At 33.5% G+C, this 14,605-nt stretch overlaps 1 protein-coding gene across 2 annotated transcripts in view; it reads left to right on the top strand.

Moving 5' to 3' along the window:
• The window catches only part of LOC129913517 (intermembrane lipid transfer protein VPS13B), a 28,218-nt gene extending 15,364 nt beyond the window's left edge, over window positions 1-12,854 (top strand). For both annotated transcript variants that reach the window (XM_055992246.1, XM_055992245.1), the window contains exons 6-17: window positions 26-3,211; window positions 3,271-3,427; window positions 3,487-3,714; window positions 5,009-6,036; window positions 6,095-6,180; window positions 6,242-6,512; window positions 6,570-7,301; window positions 7,358-7,541; window positions 7,603-7,903; window positions 7,977-8,131; window positions 10,724-12,517; window positions 12,581-12,854. In XM_055992246.1, the coding sequence (XP_055848221.1) occupies window positions 26-3,211; window positions 3,271-3,427; window positions 3,487-3,714; window positions 5,009-6,036; window positions 6,095-6,180; window positions 6,242-6,512; window positions 6,570-7,301; window positions 7,358-7,541; window positions 7,603-7,903; window positions 7,977-8,131; window positions 10,724-12,517; window positions 12,581-12,781 (8,323 nt within the window). In that variant the 3' untranslated portion in view covers window positions 12,782-12,854. The remainder of the gene's footprint in view (window positions 1-25; window positions 3,212-3,270; window positions 3,428-3,486; window positions 3,715-5,008; window positions 6,037-6,094; window positions 6,181-6,241; window positions 6,513-6,569; window positions 7,302-7,357; window positions 7,542-7,602; window positions 7,904-7,976; window positions 8,132-10,723; window positions 12,518-12,580) is intronic.
• Window positions 12,855-14,605: the final 1,751 nt, after the last annotated feature.

Below are 14,605 nucleotides of genomic sequence, written 5' to 3'. Positions count from 1 at the left end.
AAGTTTTTGCTCTTTTCATCTACAGACTGCCAAAACTTTTATTCAGTTCAGCATCTGCTGAACACATTGATCGCTTTAACGTACAAAATGAATTCAAACTTCAAAATTCCAAACCATGCAAAGATACATTCCCCTGGACCTGTAGCATTTCAGATTTTGCTATTAAAAGTTCATTAAACAATATTGCCCAAGAAGTCATACATCCCATACAAACCTCAATAACCATTGCAATGACCCACAGGAAAGAAACATTAAGTGTTTCAAAAACTGAACAGCAACAACAACAAAAACCCACTGTTGTAGAAAAATCAGAAACAGACAAAACTAAACTAAGTGCATCACCTACAATAACAACTGTAGACAGTGGATTTAGTCCAAGAACATCAGAAGATTTCCATCGCAAGACTACAGCCGGTGGCAGTGTATCGGCCAACGGAAGAAGCCAATCTTCTGAAGAAAATGGACAAAATAGCATTGAATCAGATAAAAGAAAGAGCTATTTGCAAGAAGCTGTAGAAATAGTGTTTTCTGGACGACGAAAGTCACAAACGAGAGATATTGTTGCTATAAGCTTGCATGTTGACACTTCACCGATACATGTTGAATTTGGTTCAGAGAGAACCCAACTCATGCTCGATCACCTGTCATTCCTTTCAAAAACTGTCGGTTTCTTACAAATGCCTCAAAATAAGACATCCACCCAGGAAAAAGATGAAATTCAAATTGTCACTGCTGCCGAAGAAAATGCCAATTTAAAGCAGTTTCTTGAAATGGACACAAATTCTGAAACATCAATGGCGTCAATTGAAAAATCTAGCAGCAAATTCGTTGCATCATATCTTCTCCAATGGACTATTACCAAATTCACAGCCGAGCTAGATGCTTCCAAAACTTCGAAATGTAAACTCGTTTTCGATATGGAAGATCTCATAACCTCGGTGGACAAACAAGAAGACTTTACCAAATTTAGCAACAAAGTTGGAACATTGAATATGAGGTTCTTTGAAATGGGAGCGGGAGATGAATTTGTCCTTAGTGATCGTTTGAGAATAAAAATGGTCAATGATTCTACCCATCCAACTCCTTTCTTCAACATGATCATTACCACAGTGAGTGTAAAAAATTTCTTCAAAAGAATCGGAGCTAAACGTAAAGAAACTGATCATTGTCGTGCTATTTCGGAAGTTATTGTAAAAATGGAAGAAATCGAAATGATTATTGATTTGGACAAATTAGCAATTCTAGCTCCAGCTTTGAAAGCTCTAACAGGAGGAGAAAGGGTCATTAAGAAAACTGAACCAACCTCAACAACTCCTTGTACAGCTTACCAATTGCCAATGGTGCATTTAGAAAGCAGAGGCTTTACAGTTTACATTCCAACAGAAAGTTCAAAAACTTGGTGTTCCGTAGCGATTTTCAAGACATATTTTATCAAAATCTCTCCAAATTTGGAGAACCCTCTACAGCGATGTCCTGTGCGAACTGATGTGTTCCAAAAAGCTGCCCAAATGGGAATCCTCGGGACACCGGGTTCAGTTATTGAAGACCGTCAGTATGAGATGACTTTTGGAAATATATCAGCAGCAACAGGGAATTGGAATGAAATCCTCACCCACATGAAAGAGCATGCCGATAATTTCCGGAATACTAATCCCGCTTTTGAGTGGAACAATCAAAGTCGTAAAAACTCACTCGAGTTGAGAAAAATCTTTAAAAATATGACTTTTGTCATAACATACGCTCCATGTATCACTTGCAATAATGTTCTCGTCTGTGGACAAGCCATCGAGTTTAATTGTATGAATGATTTGGTTGCTGATTTGTCTATGGATCAGTTGAGTTTATTAAGTTGTATTATCATAAAAATGGAGAATATCATGAAACCGAGCATAAACTCGAGTACGATTTTGAAAAAATCAAGAAAATCCTCATCGAAGATTTCTTTGAAGGATCAAGCATCGAACAAGAAATCCAAAGAGTTTAAATCCACAGCTTCATTTCATTCCTTGGATAAACTAGATACAAGCCAACGAGAGGAATCGTTTGAAAAACCAATCACTGATTCTGGATTCTCTTCGAGTAAACGTTCATTTTCAAAAAAACTAATCAGAGATTCATCTTCAAGTAGTCTAACAACAAGGGCGAAATGTATGCCTCACACAACATCGTTTGTGGCGGGAATATTCATCATAAACTTGTTCAACTATTCAAGAATCGAAAAAAGCGATTCGACTATAGTTGAAAAACTTACCCCACTTTTATCGCTCCATTGTAATCAACCGAGTTTTATGATCTCACAAACGATCTTTGAAGTAACCAAGAGGTATTCTCTCTTTAATTTTGCCTTTAGTTTATATCATCCAACAGAAGATGAAGAAATTAAGATTGAAAATGACGACTCTGAGGATGAAAAACAAGTTCCAGAAACAATATTTGATACAAAACGTGGAGAAGTAGATTCGTCAGGTATTCCACCACCCCTTTTCGTTCTAAAATCTCATATAACAAAATCGAAGAAGCATGAAATTGATTTGAGTTTTAGCAAACCAGCGACATTAAGACTATCAGAAACCTCAATTAAATTGCTGACAGAGCATATGGTATTGTTCTATGAGACATTGCTTGAAAGTTCATGTTTTAATGCTCGTTCGGAGAAATCGATCTTTCGAGCAACTAAAATTCAAATGATGAAAAATATGTTCCTTCAGGCAGATCGTTTTAATTTGAAGATCGATATGGTTTCTTTGAAATTTTCCGAGGATTTAAAATACAACATGAAAGTTAACTTGGCTGATATTAGATTGTCAACTAGATTCCTTAATAGACCAGAAAAAATGAACATCAAAGGATCGATGGGTGGACTTTATGTGGAATCGAATAAGAAAATTATTATTCATCCGATTGGGGTGAAATTTAATTTTGATTTTGTTCAAGAGTCTTGGAATCGATTGCCAATGGTGACGGCTAATATGAAATTTAATGTAATTCAATGTGATATTGGTGCGGAGACGATAAGCAATTATTCAGATGTAATGAAAGCTTATAGGGCTGGGATGGAAGCTTCTAATAGTTTGTGGGAGGATTTCTTGAGAAGGCGATGTGGCAATGATATTGAGACAAATCGAGAACGATTGCAGAAAGTTTATCTGCCGGAAGTTGAACATAAAAAAACAGCTGAACCAAAGGAAGAATTCTATCAGGATGATTTAAGGTAAAAAACATATAAATCTTTTTTACTTAATTTTTACTACTTTCTGATTGAATTTTCAGAGCTGGTGCTTTTCAATTTGTGGAAATGGTATCTGATACTTTTTTGCCGATGCCTTATCAAATTCAAATTATTAAAAAGAATTATGGTATAATTTGTTGGCGATATCCACAGCCAAGGAAAATGGCTAAGATTCATATATTTCCTGTACCAATGGCAGTAAGTTTTTTATCAAAACTAATATTCTAAGAATTTAACATCATTTTTTTGTTTTTAAGGTTCCCAATCCAATTCGTATCAAATGTCGAATGGAATACTATAGTGAAGCACATGAAAGTTTCTTGCATTATTGTGATTTTTGGCTATCGGAAACTGTTTCGCTGTCAATTCAGCTTCCTGATCGGGAGATAACAGCAAATATTTGGCGTGTTGTGATTCAGCAATCGCTGGTGTCAATTAATCGTGAATGTTTCGATACAAGTGAGGAGGATGAAGAACTTAGATCGGTAAGTAAAAGTAATTTAATTGAAAATAGTATGTTCCTTTTGTATTTGCTTAGTTGTAGACCAGTCAAAAAGAGAAAAATCTTGGTTCCAACCCTGTTTTAATTCAATTCAGTTTTCTCAAAAAAGCTTCCCTTTACTATGCCTATGAATAGTTTTTTTTCTTAAAGTTCTCAGCTTTTCAGAGTTGCTAAAATCTATTCCATTATATTTGTCTGCAAGTCAATTGTTTCTTCACTTCAGAATGGTTTCTGAAAAGGATCTTAAAAAGAATCGTTAAAAAAAATCTATAATGTCGAAATAACCGATATATGCAAAGTATTTGCTAAGCTAAAAACGTTTGATTTATCCAAGGAGGTCATTCCGTAATTTAAAAAATGATAATCAAAAAGACGATAATCGTCTCACAGTTTGAGAATCTTTAAAGCTATTTAAAATCAAGCCTGATTCAATATATAAATAAAAGTTTTCAAGTCGTATTAAACTAGATGACATAGTAGTTGCTTACAAATCGGGTGACTGACTGACAGACAACTATTTTGCATTCCTTATTACTTGTACAAGGTTTAAACAAATTTGTGAGAGCAATTTTCGAGAAAATAACTCGAACATTTTGTAATTTTGTATGTATGTATGTACGTACAGATACACGTTCAAAGCGAGAAATTAAAAAAAAAAAATAGACTTTCAAAATACTTTTTCATAACGTGGTAACTAGAAGAAGTAGAAATGCGCTGATTACACAAAAAAACTGCGTTTTTCTTATCAGTTCTGTGCTCTAAACTCAAAAATGACAAATCGACTTATGCCACTCTGCCTTGAAAGCGACGATATGTAATGTTCATAATTTACAGTGTGATATTTTAAAGGAGGAGCAAAAAACCACATTAGGTTATTTTGTATAACTATTAATTTTCAAGCTTTAAAATTCAACGGTCATTCTGGCGCATGTGCAACATAGAGTATAGAGCATTTGATTTCAAAAACTTCAATTTTAAAGGCTTTCTTTAGTACCCTGTTCCGCAATGATTACTGCGATTGATTGTCAAGCCAGTGGCCTCCATCATCTACACATATCTTTTTCAGTGGTAATGTCTCTTTGAAAAAATTTATGCCGCAAAAGTATCATTGTAATAATAAATTCGGGAAATTAAAAGCCCCTCCATTTTTGCAATCTAATAATACGAACACAAGATTTTGATGGTTGTTAGTCACTAGGCCTTGTCTCTTCATAGAGTTATCGCACCAAAAATGTATTTATTATTTATTTATTCATTCAATATTCTTTTTTTTCCAGATTGTCAGCATCGGCATCGATGAGATTCTCAATTCAGCTAAAAAAGAATCCGACTTTATACTACATCCAAAAGTACTAGTTGGCTGTATGCGAATAGATACAATATTCCGACCATGTGCAATCCCTAAATTCCAAATACTTCTGAACATCAATGAAATGCAAATAAACCTTCAGAATCATCAAAGCATTGATTCTAAGCTTCCTGTAGAGTTAAAAAAATTCAAAATTTCCGAAAACTCTAAACCAATAAATCAAACATTCGCCCGCATAGGATTTGAAAAGACTAGTATTCATGCATCGTTCCATACGTTAAGCAATTATTCAATACATTCCGAATTGAAATTTGGTATTAAATGCTTAGATCATGGTTATCTTAATCTAATTTCAATGATTGAAGATACTGATTTGAGTGCTTTTTTTAGAATAAACTCTGCTGTCGAAACTAGCATTGTTGCCGATCGGCTTAGCTTAAATTTAGGTCCATCGATACTGCATAATTTGATTTGCGCCAAACAAAACTGGGAAGCTTACTTCCGTGAAGAAAGTGATCGGAAATCTTATCTTATAAGTAAATTTATTGTTGCAAACCGAACTCACACAAGTCTGAGTTTTGGCCAAAGCGGCACCGATGAACGAATACTGTTGAATCCCAAAGAATGTTGTAAATATTCTTTCCACAGTGATTGTTTCGGTCAGGAGTTAACTTTTTACCTGTTCGATGGAAGAATCGAACACAAAAGTAATTCTGTTGGTATAACTCTGGAATTTCCAGCATCGTCTGAGAGCATTGTCAATCATGTACCAATCGATGATAAATGCTTAGTTGTAAGAACCCGCAAACTATCAGCAACACAGTATTATATTCTAATCAAAGGACAAATTGAACTAATATCTATGGTCAATGAATCATTCCTGTTGGAATTTTATCGAGATGATAAGAAGACTGAAGGCACTGAAATTCGTTTGGATGAAAAAGATCGAGCTACATTTTTACAGCCTGTTATGACTGATAGCAATATATGTATAAGGTAAATTTTTTTTGAAATATTGACTTAAGATTATTAAATTGATTTATATTTGGTGAAGACTGAAAATGGAAGGTGAAAAGGGCAAAGGACAAACTGGAAACATTCCTCTAAAGTCAAACAAAAGTTATCCTTGGTTGGTTAAAGGTAAATCAATCCTAAATATTCTCTATGATTTTCGGATTCATGACTTTTTTTCATTTCCTAGTTCCCGTAAGTGGTCCTGATAAATATATCAGCTATTGGATTCGAATTATACGGGAATCCATTCCGCAACTTTATACAGACACATATCATCCAGAAAAAATCCTCATATGCATTTGGCCAATTTTTGAGGTGCGTTCAATGATGACTTGTCCAATGAATGCGATAGAGAGCTCAACAAATAATCAATTTATCATTGCTCCGGAAGGAAAAAGTCATGCACTGAGTGTTCCAGCAACACATCAAACTGATCATCGAATAACGTTTAACGATGAGTAAGTCACATAACAGTATTCTTAAAAATCACTTTTCTGAAGTAATTTTATTTTCAGTTTTAAGACAGCACCTGATTTCAATCTCACACTAAAAGCAATCGATTGGAATAAATTCTTTTGGTATGATGAAAAAATCTGGACTGTAGATAAATCACTTGCCGAACTAAGTAAACCAGCAGCCATTAAATGGCCAATGAACGATGAAGAAGAACTCCGAATACGACGAAATTGTATGGACACTAAAACTACTTCTCTCCTCTACAAATGTTCACCAAGCAGAGAATTTTCGTGTACCCTTAGCCTTGAGGTTGCACCTTGGGGTACTTTTATTAATGCTACTGGACAAAAGATTGCAGTACAGAATTCAAAGTCAATGGTTTTAGGTGAAATTGTTTCGAATGCAATCGGAATGTTACCTCTGATTAAATCAGAATTTACAATTGCAATTGAAAACGGTGGATCATGGGTTTCGTCACTGCCAATTATCTTTGATAAAAGTGTTGAGGTAGCAAAAAGAAAATGTTATCGTTTGAATGAAAATGACTCAACGGATATTGTCATTTTGAGAGAGAAAGAAGTTTTCAAGTTCTATTTAACGTTCTGTACGGAAAATGAAAGAAACGTCTTTGTTTTGAAGCCAAAATATGTGATAGCTAATATGACTAAGCAACCACTTGTTGTGTTGCCGTTCTGCTTGGATCATAAAGAAACAACTGGCCGAAAGAATGTTGAAGTATTAGGCGGTGGAAATGGTGTATCAGTGTCAGTTGGAACAACCTCAGAGTACAGGTAGTAGTTAATAAAATAAATCCACACATAAAACTTTAAAAAATTCTTCTTCTTAGTATTGGAATGTGTATTGACGGATTCCATGACTTAAATGTACACAAATCTTCAAGGTCAACAGATTCGGCTTTTGTGTTCTTCGTTTGTATTAAAGTAACAGCGCGATCGGATGTATCCATACCAATAACATTGATGCATCCATTTAATAGAAAATGCTTTAGTGTTCAACAAAATGAGTCATCTGCAAGTATTCATATCATTCCGCAATATATTTAATCTCATCAACATTTCCTTTTAAAAATAGGTTCCATTATCAGCATCACTTATCGAAAAGAGTGGTCAATTCTTTTTAAATATTTTCGACGACACATCACCCATGATATTGCTAAACAATCAAACTGATTTACCCCTTCTAATTGGACAAACGACAAGTTCTGAAAATAGTAAAGTTTCAAATACTATACCTGAATATGATGGCAAACATTGTGAATGGTATCAAATATCAAGACCACATAGCCGAATGTATTATACGCCACCAACAACGTATGCAAATTTTCCAGATGTTGAAAATTCTGTTTGTAATATTAGTATAGCTTTGTATAATGGTGAGTTTTTTTTTTTTTATTTATAAATTTTGGGTCTCTAAATGATATTATTTTATTTTATTTTATTTTTTAGAAAATATAACAAAGAAAACAATAAAATGGTCAAAGTCAATTAAAACAAATGCATCATGGGAGAAATTTCTTCATATACCAGCACATGGTGATGTTAAAGTTATTGTATGTGATAAACATCGAATAATAAGAGTTTCGATATTTTATATTGCACAGGTAAGTTTAATGTTTATTAATATCGTATTTTTTTCATATAATATTTCATTTTTAAAAAAATATTAATTAAATATTTATTAAAAAAAAGTTAGCAAATGTATGGCGTATACGTAACTTTTTTTTTATTTTTCTTCAAAATACATACCTGTACTTCAATAAGCAGAAGTATTAACAGTACGTTATTCCAAAGGAGCTTGAGAACGTTTTAATTTTGCGCATCCGGAATTGGTTTTTGAGGGTCAAAGTTTCTATATTTATGCGAAATGGGGTTCTTGTCATATAGGTCAGTTTCAAAAAAAAAGTTTACCCCTTTGATTGTTATTTTCTTTAAACATTTTTAAATTTTGTCAACCTTTTTTAAAATCAATCCGTATTTATGTGATAAGTTCAATTTAAAGACCAGCAATATGTAAGCTACTTGGAGAAATTGAACAACGTGAACTAAAATGATGTATTTTTTTTCCTTGGGCCTTATAATATGACAAGATAATGTAAGAATGTCGCGTCACAGTTTAAGTCGGGAGAGACTTGATAATTCTGTGGCCACACGATAACCGTCAAAATAGGAAATCATTGAGTTAGTCTTACCAAAACGCTTTGCATTTCTTAATTTGCTGCACTAACAGCTCAAATTATTTTATAAGATCGCTCATTCCTTGTTTTCCTAACACGACCTAGGTGGTTATATCTTGTTACCACTGAATTATCCGGGCATGAAATCCACAAATAACTAACTTAGGATATTCCTAAGCCGAAAAGGAAACTTTGATGTGACTTAAAACTTAGTTCGCAAGAACTGATATTTCGTTACACTTTCTTAACTGTACTTATTTGTTTCATAACATAGAAAATATTGGTATACCAATCGCAACGTGTAAACTAATGCTGAAGCAAGAAGCTATAAAGGCAAAAAACATAAGATGGTCAAAAATTATAACATGCCAAACGACCAAGAAGATCTGGCCTAGGCTAGATCCAAAACGTTCTAAAAATTTACTGTCTCTAAGCAGATTGCATATCAGCTTTGTATTAGGTGAGGACACTGCCTCATAGGTAGACACGCCATAAGACTTGGTGTAGTCTCAAACGACTTCTGTAGAAGTTGCTTTGATGAGGAAGAAGAAGAAACAATACAACATCTTGTCTGCTCATGTCCTGCCCTTTCCAGTAGACGTAAATTATACTTGGAAAAATAATAATTGGTAAGGAATTTCCTTGCAAAATCATGGTGTCACAACAAACCAAAAATTAGTTTATGTGTGTCAGTCATTTTCCTGACACCCATTTCTACCTTACATAACCTATTTGTTTCATACTTTCATAAATACTTTTATTCGCAAGACCGATTAAAATCAAAAGTGTTAAAAGAAAAATTTCCACCTTTTTTAATTTTTAATATCTTAACCCTGATTACAATATGTATCCTTTGCTTCTTCAAATTCTTTGATTTATGCTGGCAAAGCTGACATAGCATATTTATAGTTTATTTTATCGTACATCATTAAAAAGAAGTTAAATTGAGCAGACGGCATCGAAATTCAGTAAAATTTTATTTTATGGATGCTGAAAGCAAGCGTATGATTTGTTTACAATTTAAAAAAGATACATTAAATCTATTATGCTTATGTTGAATTTATGATAAAAATAAAGAATATTTTATTTACATTTGGTTTTTGATCTTATTATTGAACTGAATGTTTTATGGTTCATATTTCTTGATGTTTATATTTTATACATAGTGAATTAAACTGACTTTTTGATATGTCATGACAATTTTGTTTTATGGTTATTTCCTTTCTTTGTCTTAAGAATTTGAATAGCTTAATTACATAATACATAATATCTATTTATCTTAATGTTAATACATAGAGGAGTATGTTGCGTTAACTTGCACAAAATATGTAAGCTTTTTTGGTGTTGAAAAAATTAAGTTCGAAGGTTACCGCTTTGATTACATCTCAAATGTACCTACAAACTTGAAAGAAAAAAACTTTCGATTTTTATTTCCGTTTAACCTTCAGTACACCTCAACTGTGCCTTTTGTGTTGTCTTAGTTCCAAATCTTCTTAATGATGGGAGGCATGGATTTTTGAGAAATAAAAGATTTTATTTTTTTTTCAGCGGTCTGTCTTTTTCAACACTGCACGATTTTGATTTGCTACGAAAACGGTACAGTTCATACCAATATCCTCGAAAACCGCGTGTTTCCTTTGCACTTTATTTAAAACAGTCAACGAAAAAAAATGTACGCCGTATACGTAATTTTTTTTAGCTAAACAAATGCTATTTTTTTCTTTGTTTTAAACGTCCCTACCCAATTTATGTTGCCAGTGAGTTTTTGTATGAAACAATGCTATATAAGATGATGTATTCAGGGCTATTGTCAATACAAATTTCCCTGCGTATAAGTATTTATTTTGTTTCAAATATAATGAAATTGATCCTCAAACGTTAGGGTCCAACTAGCAAACATCTGTGTCATCTGAAAAACTTGACCAATTCCTTACGGTTTTTTTCGATCATTCGATACATTTTTGTTTGTTTTATTTCAATTTTTCAATACAATAAATGTGTCTTTTTTATCATTTGCAGCAACTTGAGTTCTCCGTTAAGGACCTTCGTTCACGTCTTCTTACCCCACAATCAAACGATTCCCCCGAAAATACCAGTTCCAACGCACAAGACATCGACACGATTCTAAACGATGAGCCACTTCAACGAATCAAACCATCGGCATCATCACAATGCATCCATCAATCATGTGATCCCTCTTCCTTACCAAATGCTCCGCTTAAAATATTATTCTCTATAAACGAAATCAATGTGAAAATCTTTGTTGAATGCAAAAGTGTAGACTATTTGAAAAAGGAAATTTTCGCTCTGTACATTGATGATTTCCTACTTTCTTACAACAACAGTAAAAGAACTCTAAATTTGCAACTCACCAATCTTCAAATTGATAATCAATTATTTTCATCGGGAAATTACGACTTCCCAGTGATACTTTGCTCTCAAGAACTTTATAAACGATCGTCAAATTCCCCCTCGGTGTATCTGATCAAAAGATGTCATGAAGAAGAACGTCCTAGTCCAATGGCAGAAGTAACAATGGTTTTCTATGATGACGAACTCAAAGTTTCTTCAGTGACTTGTCGACTAAGCCCCATCAGGACTTACATCGAAGACACTTATTTGAATGAAGTACTGGACTATTTAGTTGAATGTGCTCCAGGCAATGTTGTATCTCAATCAGGCTCGTCCGATTTCTATGTCAATTTAGCGGAAGGAGAGTTTTTAATTCCAAAGGATATTGTTGCCAAGGCTTTATACATATCTGAACCGATGAAGATGCAAAGCTTCCGAATCGAGTCTATGAACGTTTTACTTTCAGTACACACTTGCGTCCGTTTATACATTGCCCTGGATCATAGTCCGCTGCAATTCTCCTCCTACGAGAGACAGGATATCCTCACACTTCCTCTTCGATTCGGTCATACCCTCGGAATGCATTATCTATCCGGAGCACTTTTCGGTGCAGGTTGGGTTGTTGGATCACTTGAGATGCTAGGAAGTCCAAGTGGTTTAGCTCGATCTTTCTCAATGGGTTTGAAGGACTTTGTATCAATGCCTGTCCAGGGTCTTCTAAGAGGCCCCTGGGGCTTTGTTGTTGGTGTAACACAAGGATCTGCTTCACTTTTGCGAAATGTAACAGCCGGTACTGTTAATTCAGTGAGCAAGCTAGCAGCCTCCGTATCGAGAAATTTAGATCGACTCACTCTGGACCCAGAACACATTCAACGAACTGAAGCTTTGAGAAGATGTCGACCGCAAGGATTCACCGAAGGCTTTACCCAAGGAATCACAGGTCTTGGAATCAGTATTTTAGGAGCTGTCGGAGGAATTGCCAGACATACCTTAGAAGCTCGAACTACATCGGAAGTTGTTACGGGAATGGGCAAAGGTATTGTTGGTGCTCTAACAAAACCAATCAGTGGAGCTGCTGAGCTACTAGCACTCACCGGGCAAGGTGTTTTGCATACAGTTGGATTTAATACGATGCCACATCAACGATCGCCATCGGTTCCCCGGAATATTGCTGTGCAGATTTCGGAACAGAAAGTGTGGAATCTGCTGTTGAGGAGTATTCTTAAAAGTGTGCTTGAAAAGGATCAGATATTGTTCTACAACGAAGTTACTTTGGTGGTTGATGGGAAACTCTGTCCAGGATCTGTGTTCCTTACGTCAACTATTTTGGCTCTTTTTGACTCAAAAAGTAGTAAATTTTCATTCATAAATCCTTCACAAAGGCTAGAACTTTCCTTTGATGCGAATGATAAGACGCTGCTGAATGTTTGTGTTAAAAAACAACGAAATGAGTTTGAAGAGGTACTGAAGTTACAGAAATTATCTGATACATGTATTTTAATGAATTTTTGTACTTATTTCTAGGGTTCCTCTTATACCAATCAGCGAATAATGTCTTTTCTTCAAACATCAGGACATCATATGGGAATGAGTATGACAACAGAATCATTTGATGATATTTTGAAAAAGGATTCGTTGCAAAATAGTTGTTCATTTTATTTGAGTGAACATTTGGGACAGTATTTGATTGAATATTTAAAAATTATTAATTTAAATAATTCATAGAACCCACCCACACACAAAAAAAAATATACATAAATTAATGCAAATTTTTTGAAATGGTAGTGATTTTTAAAATTGTTTTTGTTTTACCCTCTTTTTATTATTTTTTTTTTCTCTTGATGTACATGTTGATATTTTTCTATAAATTTTTTTGTTATTTTAGGTAAGAAATTTTTCTAAATTATAGACCAAATAAATTAAAAAATTAAATATTTAGTTAATATAAAAAATCTTGTTGTTTTTTTAAATATTTATGAATTTCAGGAAATAATGTTATGAAGCTTCATTATTCCACTGGATTAGAAATGTAATATATACAGCTGTATTTGGCTATTTACGTGAATCACAAATTTGATTTACGTTCACGTGAAAAGTATTGACCTGAAGTGATAACAGAATTAAGTGGACTGATTATGAAATACGAAGTCGATTTTTTTATATTTGATTATCTTCCTTTCGAATATTTCCAATATTCCAGGCAATTGACTGTCGTAAATGCATATAAGAAGGTAAAACGATATTTTGGGATTATGTGGTTGCCAACTATGTTTTTAAGTAAATATGAAAAAACAAAATAAAGCTGAGAACTAATTTTTTCGGTAAACCAAAATATACTTTTATATTCTAAATTCAAATCCGAAGTCGAAACAAATCTATGACGTCACATTTTTGAGATATAAGAAGTTCAAAAAGAATACGAAATTTGACGTCATAGAATTTTTTCGTCTTCGGATTTGTACTAAGAATCTTAAAAACTATTAGAAAAGTATATTTTGGTTTACCGAAAAAAATTAATTCAAAGTTTTATTGAGCATTGAAATTTTTCATTATATCATGATTTCTCATATTTACTTAAAAACATAGTTGGAAACCATATCACCCCAAAATATTCAATTTTGTATGAAACATAAATAGAAGAGATGTCAAAATTGTGCTAATTTAAAAAATAAGTCCATGAAATAGCGTTATAAGATGCCTAAAAGTGTGTTTTTCTAATTTGGCACTTGGCGACGGCCCACAGTGCGGCGACTAGTGGAAAAAAATCAAAAAAAAGAATTTGCCAAAAATGTGAAGCAAGTATGCCAAATTCAAGGTAATAAGTCTGAATGAATAAATCGACAGTTAATTTATGATAAAGTTCAATTTTCTGTTGTCAGAGATCCTCAGAAGATCAATAAAAAAAAAACAAACAATTAGAGTAAGATTTGTAGTTACCGGTTAAAGACCATTTACTGAAGAAAAAAGGAACATATGATATTTTTTTTGCTAGGTTCACATTCAGGAGAGAAAATATAATTATTCTAACTGCATATTTTTTTTTCTACATGTAAATTTAAATTTTTTTTTGAGAGTCCAAATCAAAGCTTCTTTGTCAGATGGGAAAAAAGTGTTTTTATTTAAAGAAAGAAAACAATTATATCTTTTAAAAAAAGTAAGTTTTGTCTGCAGAAACTTGCGCTTTCTCTTGCAACAAGTGTTTGTTTACGAGTATTTTTTACATAATGTGTTCAGCTAGGGAGCTTTTTGATGTTTGTTTTTCCAACCCAACAGCCCGATTGCGTGGTGTTTTGCAGTTAATGAAGTCAAAACTAAATATGCAATCAAATTTAGAGCCTGAAAATCAAGAAATCTTAGCAAAACACTTGTTTTTTTTAATTTTTTTTCCGAATTCCCATACATACAAGTTCCTGGATCGAATCATGTATACAAAAGTAGGCGTGGCAGGGGGCGAATAGGGTCGACACTATTTTGTACTTTTGAACTCGCCTAGATAATCAAATTTCTTCAATTTTATTCAAATTGTGCAAGCCGTTTTCTAGATATAAA

The sequence above is a fragment of the Episyrphus balteatus genome, chromosome 3 (genome assembly GCF_945859705.1).
Source record: "Episyrphus balteatus chromosome 3, idEpiBalt1.1, whole genome shotgun sequence".
Taxonomy (NCBI): Eukaryota; Metazoa; Arthropoda; class Insecta; order Diptera; family Syrphidae; genus Episyrphus; species Episyrphus balteatus.
This window is presented reverse-complemented; position numbering and strand designations above follow the sequence as displayed.